The sequence below is a fragment of the Helianthus annuus genome, chromosome 13 (genome assembly GCF_002127325.2).
Source record: "Helianthus annuus cultivar XRQ/B chromosome 13, HanXRQr2.0-SUNRISE, whole genome shotgun sequence".
Lineage (NCBI taxonomy): Eukaryota > Viridiplantae > Streptophyta > Magnoliopsida > Asterales > Asteraceae > Helianthus > Helianthus annuus.
In genome coordinates, this window is record NC_035445.2 from 117,493,380 (window position 1) to 117,506,435 (window position 13,056).

Genomic DNA, 13,056 nt, shown 5'->3' on the forward strand with positions numbered 1-13,056 from the left:
TGATAGTGTTTTAGCCATTCAACATATACAATGTTGTTCCAAGGATCATGTATAGACTGTCTAAGAATTAGATGCAAATGTATCATTTTAATTAATGTTATGTGTAGAGTGTAGACTACACTTCTTTGGGCTTTTCCCCTCTACTAGTTGTTGTGTTCATGGTTGACCCATTATGATTGGCCCATTAGGTATAGAGTTACTTACATGTTTAGGTGTTGTTTAGTTTTGCAAATTCACCAATATTTAGAGCTTGTGAAGATTGGGTTAGTCCACACTCGGTTGAGCATACATCTAACCCGCCTAATTAGGTTGGTGTTTCTTCAATACCCTTGCATCTCTTGGTTATCTCCCAACCTCATAGTTCTTTCTTTGCATATTTATTTACTTCTCACACGTAATTGATTGTGTCATGAATCACAATTTTGCAAGTCCAAAATTCCTTTTTCTACTTCTCTTATTCATATTTTATTTCTTAATTTTAGAAAAGCTAATTAAAAAAATAACAGTAATAAACCGTAGTATATCAAACAAATTATTAGTTAGTAACCTATTTACTATTTTCTTTATTCAAGTGTAATACATAAATTTCTAACATACTACTAAGGGCATGTTTGGGTAAGCTTTTTGAAACAACTTATTGACTTATTGGCTTTTTGAAAAGTCATAAGCTCTAAGTGCATGTTTGGCTTTCCTTATTTTGAGGGCAAAAGTCCTTTTTGAAGGCAAAAGTTCTTTTTTTTTTGGTGTTTGGCTTTCCTTATTTTAGGCAAAAGTCCTTTGTTTTGGGCAAAAGTCAGGATTTCCTGACTTTTTTTTTCCAAAAGTCCTTTTGAAGAAGTTGAAAATAAGCTAAGCCAAACATGCCCTAAAATGATTTTTGGCAAAGAGGGTGTATGTGAGGGGGAAAAGCCAATAAGTCAATAAGTCACAAAATCCTGACTTTTCCAAGAAGCCAATAAGTCAATAAGTTGTTTCAATAAGCTTACCCAAACATGCCCTAAATAAACACAAAAATACATCAGGATGATTCTAACTATCTAGATCAACAGAGGATGGACCCAAGGCTTTGTCCTTGGGACCCTTGGTGTTTGTAACACAACTTGGATTGGCTTGAGAAGACGAGGAATGGCACGACAAAGACATCAAGATCATTGCTGACCCGAGGAGTCTCCATTCTTGCACTGTTATTCCGATCCAAGTGTAAGATTAAATATATTACGTATTAATATTTAATCTATAGCCATCATAATCATTTACATTATAGAGATCAAAATATATTAGAACCTATTATTTAATTAGTTGGTAATTGTTGATGAACCATATTACCCTTAGTAACTAATTAGGTTTCCTCCTGGGTGCTTATATAAGGAGAGTTATGTGGAGGTTTAGGGGTTACTCAGTTACACAATTACACCACCCCATTAGCCATAACATCATCACGAAACCTCCTCTCCAAAACCGATATCCCTTTTCGGTTTTCTTAGCCCCATCATCAGTTAGCATCCTAAGGAGGAACCAGATCACCTTGACAAAGATGTCGAACTCCATGTCGTCTTCTCTCACTGGATTCTCCTCTGCACTGTCTGCGGTGACAGGTATGATTTATATGTTTTCCTTTATGTATAAACGGAACTGAACCAACACCAAGTCCATCTACAAAGATTTTGAAAGCAAGTGTTTCAAATGAATAATGTAAGAAAGAGAAAAAGAACTTTCAGAAAAAAAAAAGAAAAAGAAAAGAATACCGTAAGTCTTAAAAAACACCTCATAAAGTTGGCCCCACCCAACTCACACGATTTTTACTACTTGCGTGTTTCTCATAACAACCCCTACATTTGCGTGTTTCTCATAACAACCCCTACATTTCGCTTTATAACAACCCCAAAACTTAACTTTTATTTATCTCTTTACATTTCTAGGGGTTTTCGCTTCAAAATTCCTCCATATTTTCAGTTAACTTCTCGGCTCTCAACTCAATCCGCATCTTCTACCGTTCAGGTAACCCATCTTCCTTTTTCTCCAATTTATTCTTATATTTTTAGATTTATTTTGCCGATTTATGGTTCAATTTTAGATTTATTTTGCCGATCCGCGCTAACGGATAGTTTGCTATTAAATAATTGGTTTTGTAATTTTTCAGTTAAATAATCAGAATCAGATAATGTAATCTTTTACAAAACCAAAATAGCTTAACTTGCATGAGCTTCTGATGTATCATTTCTGAACAAAGCTGACTTGATACATCTACTTATCATTCAAGTATTACGAAAGCTATGTTAAGTGTGCATCATAAGCATGAATGTTTTAATATCTGGCCAAAGCTAATTTAATTCTTTCATAGATGGCATACTTAACAAGTGCATAACGAAAGTGATTGTTTCAATTTCTGGCCAAAGCTGATTTGTTACAACCACTTTGCACATATGCTTAAATGATTACACTTCTGACCAAAGCTGTTTTGTCTTCGTTTAAGTAGAATTTTTAGTTAAGTCTATTATTTTGATGTTAGTAATAGACATTATCACAGCTTCATTATGTAAAATGGTCATTATTTTGCCTGCCTTAGTTTAACGTGCCCTTAGATCACATTAGGATTTCTTCCTTAGTATCATAACTTGCTCATCTTATTTCCACTATCAGCACCCAACTGCGGGATTCCACCTTTGACTGGTGATAACTTTGCTGCTTGGAAGGATGCTCTCATGCTTACTCTCGGATTGCTTGATTTTGATTATGCTCTAAGAGAGAAAAAGCCAGCGGACCTTACCACTCAAAGTACTGCTGCTGAGCGGTTAACTCATGAAAAGTGGACTAGGTGTAACCGCATGTCTCTCATGTTTATGAAGCAATCCATAAGCAATGCAATCAGGGGAGCTATTCCTGATTCTGAAGATGCTAAAACCTACTTGGAACATGTGGAGGCGCAGTTCAAAGGGACGTCTAAGGCGCACGCTAGTACTCTTATTCTCAAGCTGGTGACAACTAAGTATGATGGGAGGAGCGGCATTCGCGAGCACATCATGATGATGAATGACATGGCCAATAAGCTGAAGGGGCTGGAAATGGAAATCAGTGATGGTTTCCTTGTTCATTTCATCATTACTTCGCTTCCTTCATCCTTTGAAGCATTTAAGATCAACTACAACACTCAGAAGGAAAAATGGACGATGAGTGAGCTGGTCGCCATGTGCGTACAGGAGGAAGAGCGCATGAGGATGGATCGCACTACTGATGTTGCCAACTTCACCACCTCCAACTCTAAGAAAAGGAAGAACAATTATCATAGGAAGGATGCTTCAAAAGTCCAAAGGCCTAATCCCAACTCTAATACAAGTACACCTTCCAGCTCTAAGAACTCCTTAGGCGGTATCCGCTGCAAGTTCTGTAAAAAGACAGGACACATGCAGAAGGAATGCCCTGACTTTAAGGAGTGGCTGGCTAAGAAAGGTAACGATTATTTTATGATACTTGAGTCCTATAATTTAAGTGTTCCTGCTAATTCTTGGTGGTTTGATTCTGGTTCTATGGTTCATGTTACCAATTCTACTCAGGGATTCCTTTCAATCCGGAAGCTGGAAAGAAACCAAAGAACGCTTAAGGTTGGGGATGATCGAGAATTAGAAGTGAAGGCCATTGGAACATTACAATTAGTTATGAAAACTGGTTTATGTATTAAACTTTATGATACCTTATATGTTCCTGAGGTAACTCGGAACCTTGTATCAGGACCAAAGTTAGACATGGACGGTTTTATTGTTTCCCATGGTCATCGCAAACTCTCTATCCATTATGATTCTGTTCTTTATGGTACTGGTGTTCTGGATGGAGGTCTCTATAGATTAGAACTAGATGATGGCTTTTCCAAATCTTTGTTGTCATATAACATTAATGAATCACTCACAAAGATGGAAGAGAAACGAGACTTAGAGACTTCATCCATGTTGTGGCATCAGCGTTTAGGCCACATTTCAAAAGAGCGATTAAATCGTCTCGTAAAGGATGAAGTCTTACCTCCTCTCGATTTCTCTGACTTTGGAACATGTGTCAAATGTCTTAAAGGTAAAATGACATTAGCGAATAAGAAAGGTGCCACTAGGAGTTCTAATTTATTAGAACTCATTCACACTGACATTAGTGGTCCCTACCAAATCGCTGGCATAACAGGACATACTTCATTTATCACTTTTATTGATGATTATTCTCGTTATATGTACTTGTATCTTATTAAGGAGAAATCTGAATCTCTAACAACTTTTAAAGATTATAAGGCTGAAGTTGAAAAGCAATTAGATCGTCAGATTAAAGTTGTGAGATCAGATAGAGGCGGTGAGTATTATGGAAGACATACTGATGTGGGTCAAGCTCCTGGTCCATTTTATGAGTTTTGTAAGGGCCAGGGGATTGTGAACCAATACACCATGCCTGGTACACCTCAGCAGAACGGTGTCGCTGAAAGAAGAAACCGTACCCTTATGAACATGGTGCGCAGTATGTTAGCCAACACTAACTTACCATTATTCCTCTGGACTGAAGCGTTAAAAGCAGCTGTTCATATACTCAATAGAGTTCCTTCTAAGTCTGTCCCTAAAACTCCTTATGAACTTTGGACAGGAAGGAAACCGAGTCTTAAATATATGAAAGTATGGGGCTGCATTGCTGAAGCAAAACTTTACAATCCTTTCCTAAGGAAACTTGACCCTAAGACAGTTACCTGTTTCTTTATCCGGTATCCTGAGAACTTGAAGGGTTATCGTTTCTATTGTCCTTCCCATGTCACCCGTATTGTGGAAACCAAGCGTGCCGCGTTCCTGGAGGATTTCAAGGTCAGTGGGAGCAGTACCAACCCTTACGAAGAATTGCAAGAAGTACAAGACGCGGGGGGAGAGACTCGTCGCTTACCATTACTCCGATTACTCCTCTTGTACCCAATGCAATTATTACACCTGAAGCTACTGCACCAACTCCAAATTCACCTCTACAATCAGAACCCATTATACCTCATGACGAAGGCACATCAAACGCTCAAAACCAAGACAACGCTGAACCCGATAATCCACTCAGGAGGTCATCCAGGCAAAGAAGGCCTCCTAATTGGGATGATTATGTTACCTACCTGACTGAAATGGATCCCGGAAAGCTCAATGATCCTATCTCTTACAATGAAGCCATTAGCAGTGATCAGTCTTCTGAATGGAATAAAGCAATGATTGATGAGCTTGAATCCATGAAGAAAAATGACATTTGGGATTTGGTAGAATTACCCAACGGAGTCAAACCCGTAGAATGCAAAGATGACAAGAAATCCACTTCGGGCTATATCTTTATGTTAGCAGGCGGCCCTATCTCTTGGAAGAGTCATAAACAACAGTTGACCACAACTTCCATAATGATGGCAGAGTACATTGCTGTTTATAACGCAACCTGTCATGGAATGTTGCTTAGAAACCTGGTCGCTGGACTCAAAATCGTTAATTCCATTTCTAGACCATTGAAGCTTTACTATGATAATTCAGCTGCCGTTAGTTTCTCGAACAGTAACAGTTCGACTGGAGCTGGTTTATATCTCGATACGAAATATCTATTTGTACGTGAACGTGTTGAGGAAAATAATCTTTGTATCGAGTATATTAGTACTAAGGATATGCTTGCGGATCCGATGACTAAAGGTCTCCCTCCTAAGGTTTATGAAGAACATGTTCGGAATATGGGATTTAGTAAAGACCTTATTTGAGCATATTGTACTAGCTTATGTTTTATGATTAATGAAATTTCCTCAAGTTTGATTTTGTATGTCTGTTAGAATATGTTCAACCGGTATAATGGCATATAGACAAATAAAAGTTACAAATCAAACAAAGGGCTTACGCGTATTTTGATCATGATGATTAGGTTTTAAATTAAGGCTATAGTATGATTAATGGGGGTCCTGAGTCGCATAATGATTCAACGGCTGTATTTTTCTGCTATAGTACTTGTTTAAGGCTAAAATGAGTGTTAACTCCTGATCAGGCTTATCTAATACTCATAGTAAATGATTACTAGGCTAAGTGGGAGAATGTAAGATTAAATATATTACGTATTAATATTTAATCTATAGCCATCATAATCATTTACATTATAGAGATCAAAATATATTAGAACCTATTATTTAATTAGTTGGTAATTGTTGATGGACCATATTACCCTTAGTAACTAATTAGGTTTCCTCCTGGGTGCTTATATAAGGAGAGTTATGTGGAGGTTTAGGGGTTACTCAGTTACACAATTACACCACCCCATTAGCCATAACATCATCACGAAACCTTCTCTCCAAAACCGATATCCCTTTTCGGTTTTCTTAGCCCCATCATCAGTTAGCATCCTAAGGAGGAACCAGATCACCTTGACAAAGATGTCGAACTCCATGTCGTCTTCTCTCACTGGATTCTCCTCTGCACTGTCTGCGGTGACAGGTATGATTTATATGTTTTCCTTTATGTATAAACGGAACTGAACCAACACCAAGTCCATCTACAAAGATTTTGAAAGCAAGTGTTTCAAATGAATAATGTAAGAAAGAGAAAAAAAAAATTTCAGAAAAAAAAAAGAAAAAGAAAAGAATACCGTAAGTCTTAAAAAACACCTCATAAAGTTGGCCCCACCCAACCCACACGATTTTTACTACTTGCGTGTTTCTCATAACAACCCCTACATTTGCGTGTTTCTCATAACAACCCCTACATTTCGCTTTATAACAACCCCAAAACTTAACTTTTATTTATCTCTTTCCATTTCTAGGGTTTTTCGCTTCAAAATTCCTCCATATTTTCAGTTAACTTCTCGGCTCTCAACTCAATCCGCATCTTCTACCGTTCAGGTAACCCATCTTCCTTTTTCTCCAATTTATTCTTATATTTTTAGATTTATTTTGCCGATTTATGGTTCAATTGTTAGGGCAAATTCAGTTTTACAATTTATGTGTTGCTATATGTTTCTGGTAAGGATATTTTCTTTATCAAATTTCTTGTTTTATGTGTTGTAAGGATGTATGATTGAAATAAGTGTGGTTTTGTTTTCAAAATTAGGGTTTGAAGCATTGGTAATGGTATTCATTTGAGTTTTGGTGGATTGTTATGATTTAGGTTGTTTATGATTCGCTTGATGGCTATGGTTTGTAATATTATGTGGGATTATTGTTGATAAGGCTGATTTAATTGTGAAAAACGGTTTGAAAATTGGATTTGATTGGCTTGAGGGTCCTTAGAGGGGAGAGAGTCGTCCGAGTTTCCCCGGTTTTCCCCAGATGCCAGATTAGATTTTGCCCATTCTCCCCAGATCTCCTCATTTTGCAGTGAACCATCCCAGAATTCTCCGTTATCATATTTTACACTTGATTTATAATAAACAATAAAAAATAATTAAAATAATAATATATATAAACACACACACATATATGTGTGACTGTTGTGTGTGCGCAGCATGTGACGATTTTGTGTTTATGCCTGTATGGTGTGTGCAGCGTGTGTATGTGTGTGTATTATGTGTATATATATGTGCAGTGTGTGTTTGTTTGAGTTGGTGATGAATGGTGAATAATCACTGATTGGTGATTCTTTTGTTTTTTATCCGGGGTTGGGGGACCGGTGTTTCTCTCCGGGGCCAGTTTTCTCCACCCTTCCTCGGGTACCACTTTGTGCCCTCTTATTGATGAAACTGATAAGATTTGTGTATTTTCGGTTATCGATTTTATGAAAAAATAAAGATGATTGATTGTCATTTTATTGGTTTGTAGGTTACGAAAGATGAATCAGTGCTATGGCCTAATACTCTAATGGTTGTTACTGTTTTGGCTAGTTTGCTGTAGGATTCGCATATTTGGCTGCTTTGTTGCTCAAGGCTAATTTCATGATCTTCGGTTTTCAGCTGGTTATGCGCTTTTCATCTGAAACTGAAGGGTCTTATCTTTTGGAGTTGATGTAGAAACCTCTGCTTGAGGTGCGACATTTTTATAGAGTAGTTTAAGAAGCATTCATGTAACCGTACGTTACTGTTTGGCTTTGTGTTTGTCCTTCTGTAACAGAACTAGGTCTTTTATCTGTAATTTTTTTCCTATAATGTTAATGCAATTCATTTGGTCTATATGCGACCGATTATCATCACTCTGTTTTGGACTCCGAGCTTGTGAAGGAATCGCAAGCAGTAATATGCCTCCTTTAAATTTCAAGCTTCATTCAAGTGGATGTTTGATCGCATTTGAATTATAGAGACATTAGAAGCTAACAATTTTTGCGGTTCAGTTGTTGGACAACTGGACAAAAGGTTATAACCATAACTTCCTTCAGCATCCCCTGAAGAAAATTTCAAAGAATAAATTTATGACTTCAGGTTTTGGCACTTGATATTTAAGCAAACCTTGTTCCAATGCTTATGGAAATCAAATGCATTTGTGGTCGGTTGGATGGACTTTAAAGTTTAGAAATTTTGTATCTATAAACCAATTCTTAAACAAGATGCAACTCTGGATATAAAAAAAGTTTAAAAAAAAAAACCAAGAATTTTTATCAATTAACATATTTTTTCCCTTTTTCATGTTACTGTAAAGAAGGCTCCATTTTTTGAGGATAAAAAACAAAATTTTGCAACTTTTTAGTAGGTGTTTTTTTTTTTTTTTTTTAAATCATGACTGTAACTTAGAATATTATATGGTAAAGGGGGGAGACTAGGCGGTCCAAACAATACATGCTTTTATCGATAAAGGATTTGGAGTGTGGATGAAATGGCATTTTGTAACATACTAGTATCATAGTCGGTCTAGAGGCTGGTTAATGGATGATAAATAGGATGTGAAGCTTAGAGGTTAATCTTTAGGAATTAGTAAATGGTAGTTTGTTCTGTTGATCAGTTTGACATGTAACTACATATGTGTGATCACCCTTGCTACTGTGCTATCTGCACTTGTATGTTTATATGTTTGTGTTTTTTTTAATCTTTGGTTTTATTGTGTATTAGATTTACTTAAAGTAACTAATACAGACCCAATAAACGCTCACACGTTCTTGCTTTGTTTGGTTGCAGACTTCTATTCTGGAACTTGAAATGGAAACGGTGTTGAATAACACAGGCTCAGAAAAGCTGTTGCTACCTACAAAACGAAAGGCAGCAACAGAAACCCTGTCCCCTAGTAGTGTAGACAAACGGGCAGCTCAAATGGAGCCCCACGTGAACAAAAGATCACCTCAATTGCAGCCCATGCTCCGTAAACCTAATTCTCAACGGGTCCAGACACCAAAGAATAGAACTGCGACTCAAGAAGTCTCACCCAAGGTTCAAAATGGGTCATCTGAACCCGTACGTTCCAAAATGAGAGAAACATTAGCTGCCGCATTATCTGTTGGCATTCAGAATGAAGAAAAACCCAATAACGATAATAATAATTCTCCATCTGAAGCAAGTAAAGCACATGTGGATCCTCAGCCTGATGTAAGCACAGAAGGGCAAAATGGGAAAGATGACGGGCAAGGGCCTCAGTACAACTATGTCATGCCTGATGCAGATGGTTCGTTTGGAGACACGTTTTTTGTCAAAGATGATCTTTTGCAGGGAAATGGGCTTTCTTGGGCCTGGGAAGAACACAATGGTCCTGAACCGGGCCAAAATGGTGGTACAAACGGGATAGAAAATAATGTAAAATCACCCCAAGAATTAGCTTCAAGAATCGAAGCGGAGCTATTTAAGTTATTTAACGGGGTGAATAAGAAGTATAAAGAAAAAGGGAGATCGTTAATGTTTAATTTAAAAGACCGTAATAACCCTGAGCTACGAGAGAACGTTTTATCCGGTGTCATCTCTCCTGAACGGTTGTGTTCAATGACAGCCGAGGAGCTTGCTTCTAAACAGCTTTCCGAATGGCGAATCGCAAAAGCCGAGGAACTCGATAAAATGATAGTTTTACAGGAGTCCGATGAAGACGTTAGGCGCTTGGTTAAGAAAACTCACAAAGGCGAGTATCAAGTTGAGATGGAACAAGACGATGGTGTTTCGGTTGAGGTTTCCGTGGGGTCCACTTCGTTTACTAAATTCCCGCCAAAAAAGAAGAAAACAGCACATGAAGCGGAAGAAAAAGAAATCTCTATACCTGCTGATGGGACTGATTTCATGCAAGAATTGATCGTCGATGAATTTAAAGACGACGGATTTTTACCGCCAATTGTGTCGGTAGACGAGTTTATGGAATCTCTAGATTCTGAGCCTCCATTTGAGAACTTGCCTACAGACTCCGAGACAAAACCAGACATTGCTGTTAAAACTGATAGTGAAATTGTAGGTAGGGTTGACCAACCGATAGCAGAGTCAAACGAGGCGTTATTTGATGTGAAAATCAGTGACGTTTCTGTAGAAAGAAAAAGTGTTCCTGTTTCTAGTGTGGTTATTGGAGAAAAGATGTGGGAAGGCGAACTGCAGCTTACTATCTCGTCATCCGTATCGGCTATTGGACTGTTCAGAAGGTATATTATACAAATTACTTCATAGTAAATATTATTTTCTTTGGTTGAAACATTTATTAATCGGAACGCTTTGTTCTTATTAGAGTAAAGTACACGGATGGTCATCAAAATTTTGGATTTAGTCTCTAGGTTTCCAAAAGTACACAAATGGTCCCTGTGGTTTGCACTTTGTAACGCATTTAGTCCTCAGCTTTTTTTTTAAAGTACATGGATGGTTCTTGTGGTTGGTGTTTGTAACGCATTTAGTTCCTAACTTGGACATGCTAAAACCTTTAGATTTATTGGTTGAGGACTAAATGCGTTATAAAGTGCAAACCACAAGGACTATCCGTGTACTTTTGGAAAGCGAGGGACCAAATCCAAATTTTTAGTAAACCACAGGTACCATCCGTGTACTTACTCCTATTATTGGATGAATTTAGATCTATGCTAAATACCTTCTTGAGATAGCAGGTTGTTTTTTTTTTTTTTTTTTTTTTTGTAATATATTTTTCATAGTGAATTAGTTATATATGACCAGATTTCAGTATTTTGCGGATTCTTATTCGTTTATTTTTTAATAATAGTATGTTCTTCTATGTATTTTCGATTCTAGTGGTGAGAAAACATCAACAAAGGAGTGGCCTGATTCTATAGAGATCAAGGGTAGAGTGAGACTTGATGCGTTCGAAAAGTTTCTTCAAGAACTTCCCATGTCTAGAACCCGTGCAGCCATGGTATATTTCGACTATTTTCGAGTCTCTTAACTTTTAGTGTTAAACCAACCAATATTACAAAAGAAATTAAAAATTATAGATCAAATGAACCAATTTCTTTTTTCTTGCAGGTTGTGCATTTTGTTTTGAAAGATTCTTCTTCTGAGATTCACCGCGCCAATCTTTCCGAGGTGAGACTAATAAAAAGAGGGTGTCTCTAAATCTTTTTAACTCTTTAGTATCTTTTTTTTTATAAAGTTTTGTTATTTTAATGATTGTTTTAATATGTTTTTTGTTTAGGCGGTGGATTCGTATGTAACAGATGATCGGCTAGGATTCGGTGAACCAAACGCTGGAGTCGAACTTTATTTTTGCCCGCCTCATACGAGGATCATAGAAATGCTATGCAAATACCTTTCTAAAAACCAGACAGATGTACTAAGGTTAAACGATAACGGCTTAATAGGTGTAGTCGTATGGCGACGACCTCATATTAGCTTTAATAACACGCCTTCGTCTTCTCAACATAAACATTATAAAAAGCATAGGAGACACGGAAATGTAAACGCGAATACAAATTTAAATTTCACTCCAAAATCCGTCAACCGTGTGCAACCCGCTGTCGCACAGCCGAATAATGACGATGATGATGACGATGACGACATACCTCCTGGTTTTGGTCCTGGGGTGGCTACTGCTGCCCAGGATGACGATGACCTGCCCGAGTTTAGTTTCTCTGGAAACCCCAACTCATCCGGGCAGAGAAACCCTGCCCAAGTTGGGTTCAGGCCAAAACCGACACAAGTTGATCCATCCACACCTGTAGATCAGATGAGACATCTTATATATAGATACGGACAGACTGCAACGGGTGATGGTGGTGCAAAACAGATAAATAAACCATGGAATATAGATAATGAAGATGATGACATGCCGGAATGGCAGCCACACCTTCACCAAAATCTTCGCCGCCCTGAAGTGCCGCCTGTACACCACATACAGCCGCCTTTGGCGCCGAATATGGTTAATCAAGTAATGCCACCTATAGGACAAGTTATGAGGCCACAAATGACCCAACCTCAGGTTAATGTGTTGCAAAATATAGTTAGATGGCCACCACCAGCATCAGGTCCTCCTGTTCTACCGCCTAATGCCGTCATATCTGGGCCGCAATACGTCGGGCAGTGGAGGATGGATGCGGCTAGGAGTAGGGGATTTTGATTTTTATGGGCTTTTGTTGTAAGTTATTTGTTGTAGTGATCAGAATTTTTTTTTTTTTTTTTACTTTTGTAATGGAGATAGCTTTACTGTTTGAAGAAACCTTTACTTTGGCGGTTAACTAAATACTATTGACATTTATAGAAGTAGCGATCTTCCTTCCAATGTTATACCTATAAAGTCATGTTAGAGAAAAATCACACGTGAATAATTTTGTGTTTTTATGCCAAAAATGCATATATGTAAATGCATGTTTTAAGTGACCAGTACTTGTGTAGCATCAGAAACAATCTCTTTGGTGGTAGCTCACTAAATACATATCCAATATCTAATCTTGTTGGTGATAGTTTAGTAACATATAGTATAATAATATAATACTATTCAATATCAAATCTTGTTGGTGATAGTGTTAGATTAGAAAATACTTTGATTAGTTTTGGTTCGTTTTGTAATAGTTCAGGGACTATAGTGTCAATTCTGTAATAGTCTGGAATACCGTTTATAACGGTTAGTCTGGTAATAACAAATTAGTTTGGTTTTGGGTCTTCTCTCTCTAAATTTGAGCTCCAAGATTGGTATCAGAGCATCGATCTTGGTGTTTCTGTATCAATTCAACACAAAATTCGTTTCAGTTTCACGAGATTGATCATTTGTTCGAT

At 37.5% G+C, this 13,056-nt stretch overlaps 1 protein-coding gene across 1 annotated transcript; it reads left to right on the forward strand.

The window, feature by feature from the left end:
- The first annotated feature begins 6,600 nt into the window (after nucleotides 1-6,600).
- Nucleotides 6,601-12,543, forward strand: LOC110899102. The gene is made up of 5 exons (XM_022145978.2): nucleotides 6,601-6,856; nucleotides 9,055-10,484; nucleotides 11,080-11,200; nucleotides 11,311-11,370; nucleotides 11,480-12,543. The coding sequence occupies exons 2-5, from the start codon at nucleotides 9,076-9,078 to the stop codon at nucleotides 12,398-12,400; spliced, it is 2,511 nt and encodes an 836-aa protein (XP_022001670.1). The 5' UTR covers nucleotides 6,601-6,856; nucleotides 9,055-9,075; the 3' UTR covers nucleotides 12,401-12,543.
- Nucleotides 12,544-13,056: the final 513 nt, after the last annotated feature.

Coding starts and splice junctions, on each gene's coding strand:
- LOC110899102 (XM_022145978.2), top strand. CDS start 9,076: ATGGAAACGGTGTTGAATAACACAGGCTCAGAAAAGCTGTTGCTACCT. Junction 10,485..11,079: donor GCTATTGGACTGTTCAGAAG/GTATATTATACA, acceptor TTTCGATTCTAG/TGGTGAGAAAACATCAACAA. Junction 11,201..11,310: donor CTAGAACCCGTGCAGCCATG/GTATATTTCGAC, acceptor TTTTTCTTGCAG/GTTGTGCATTTTGTTTTGAA.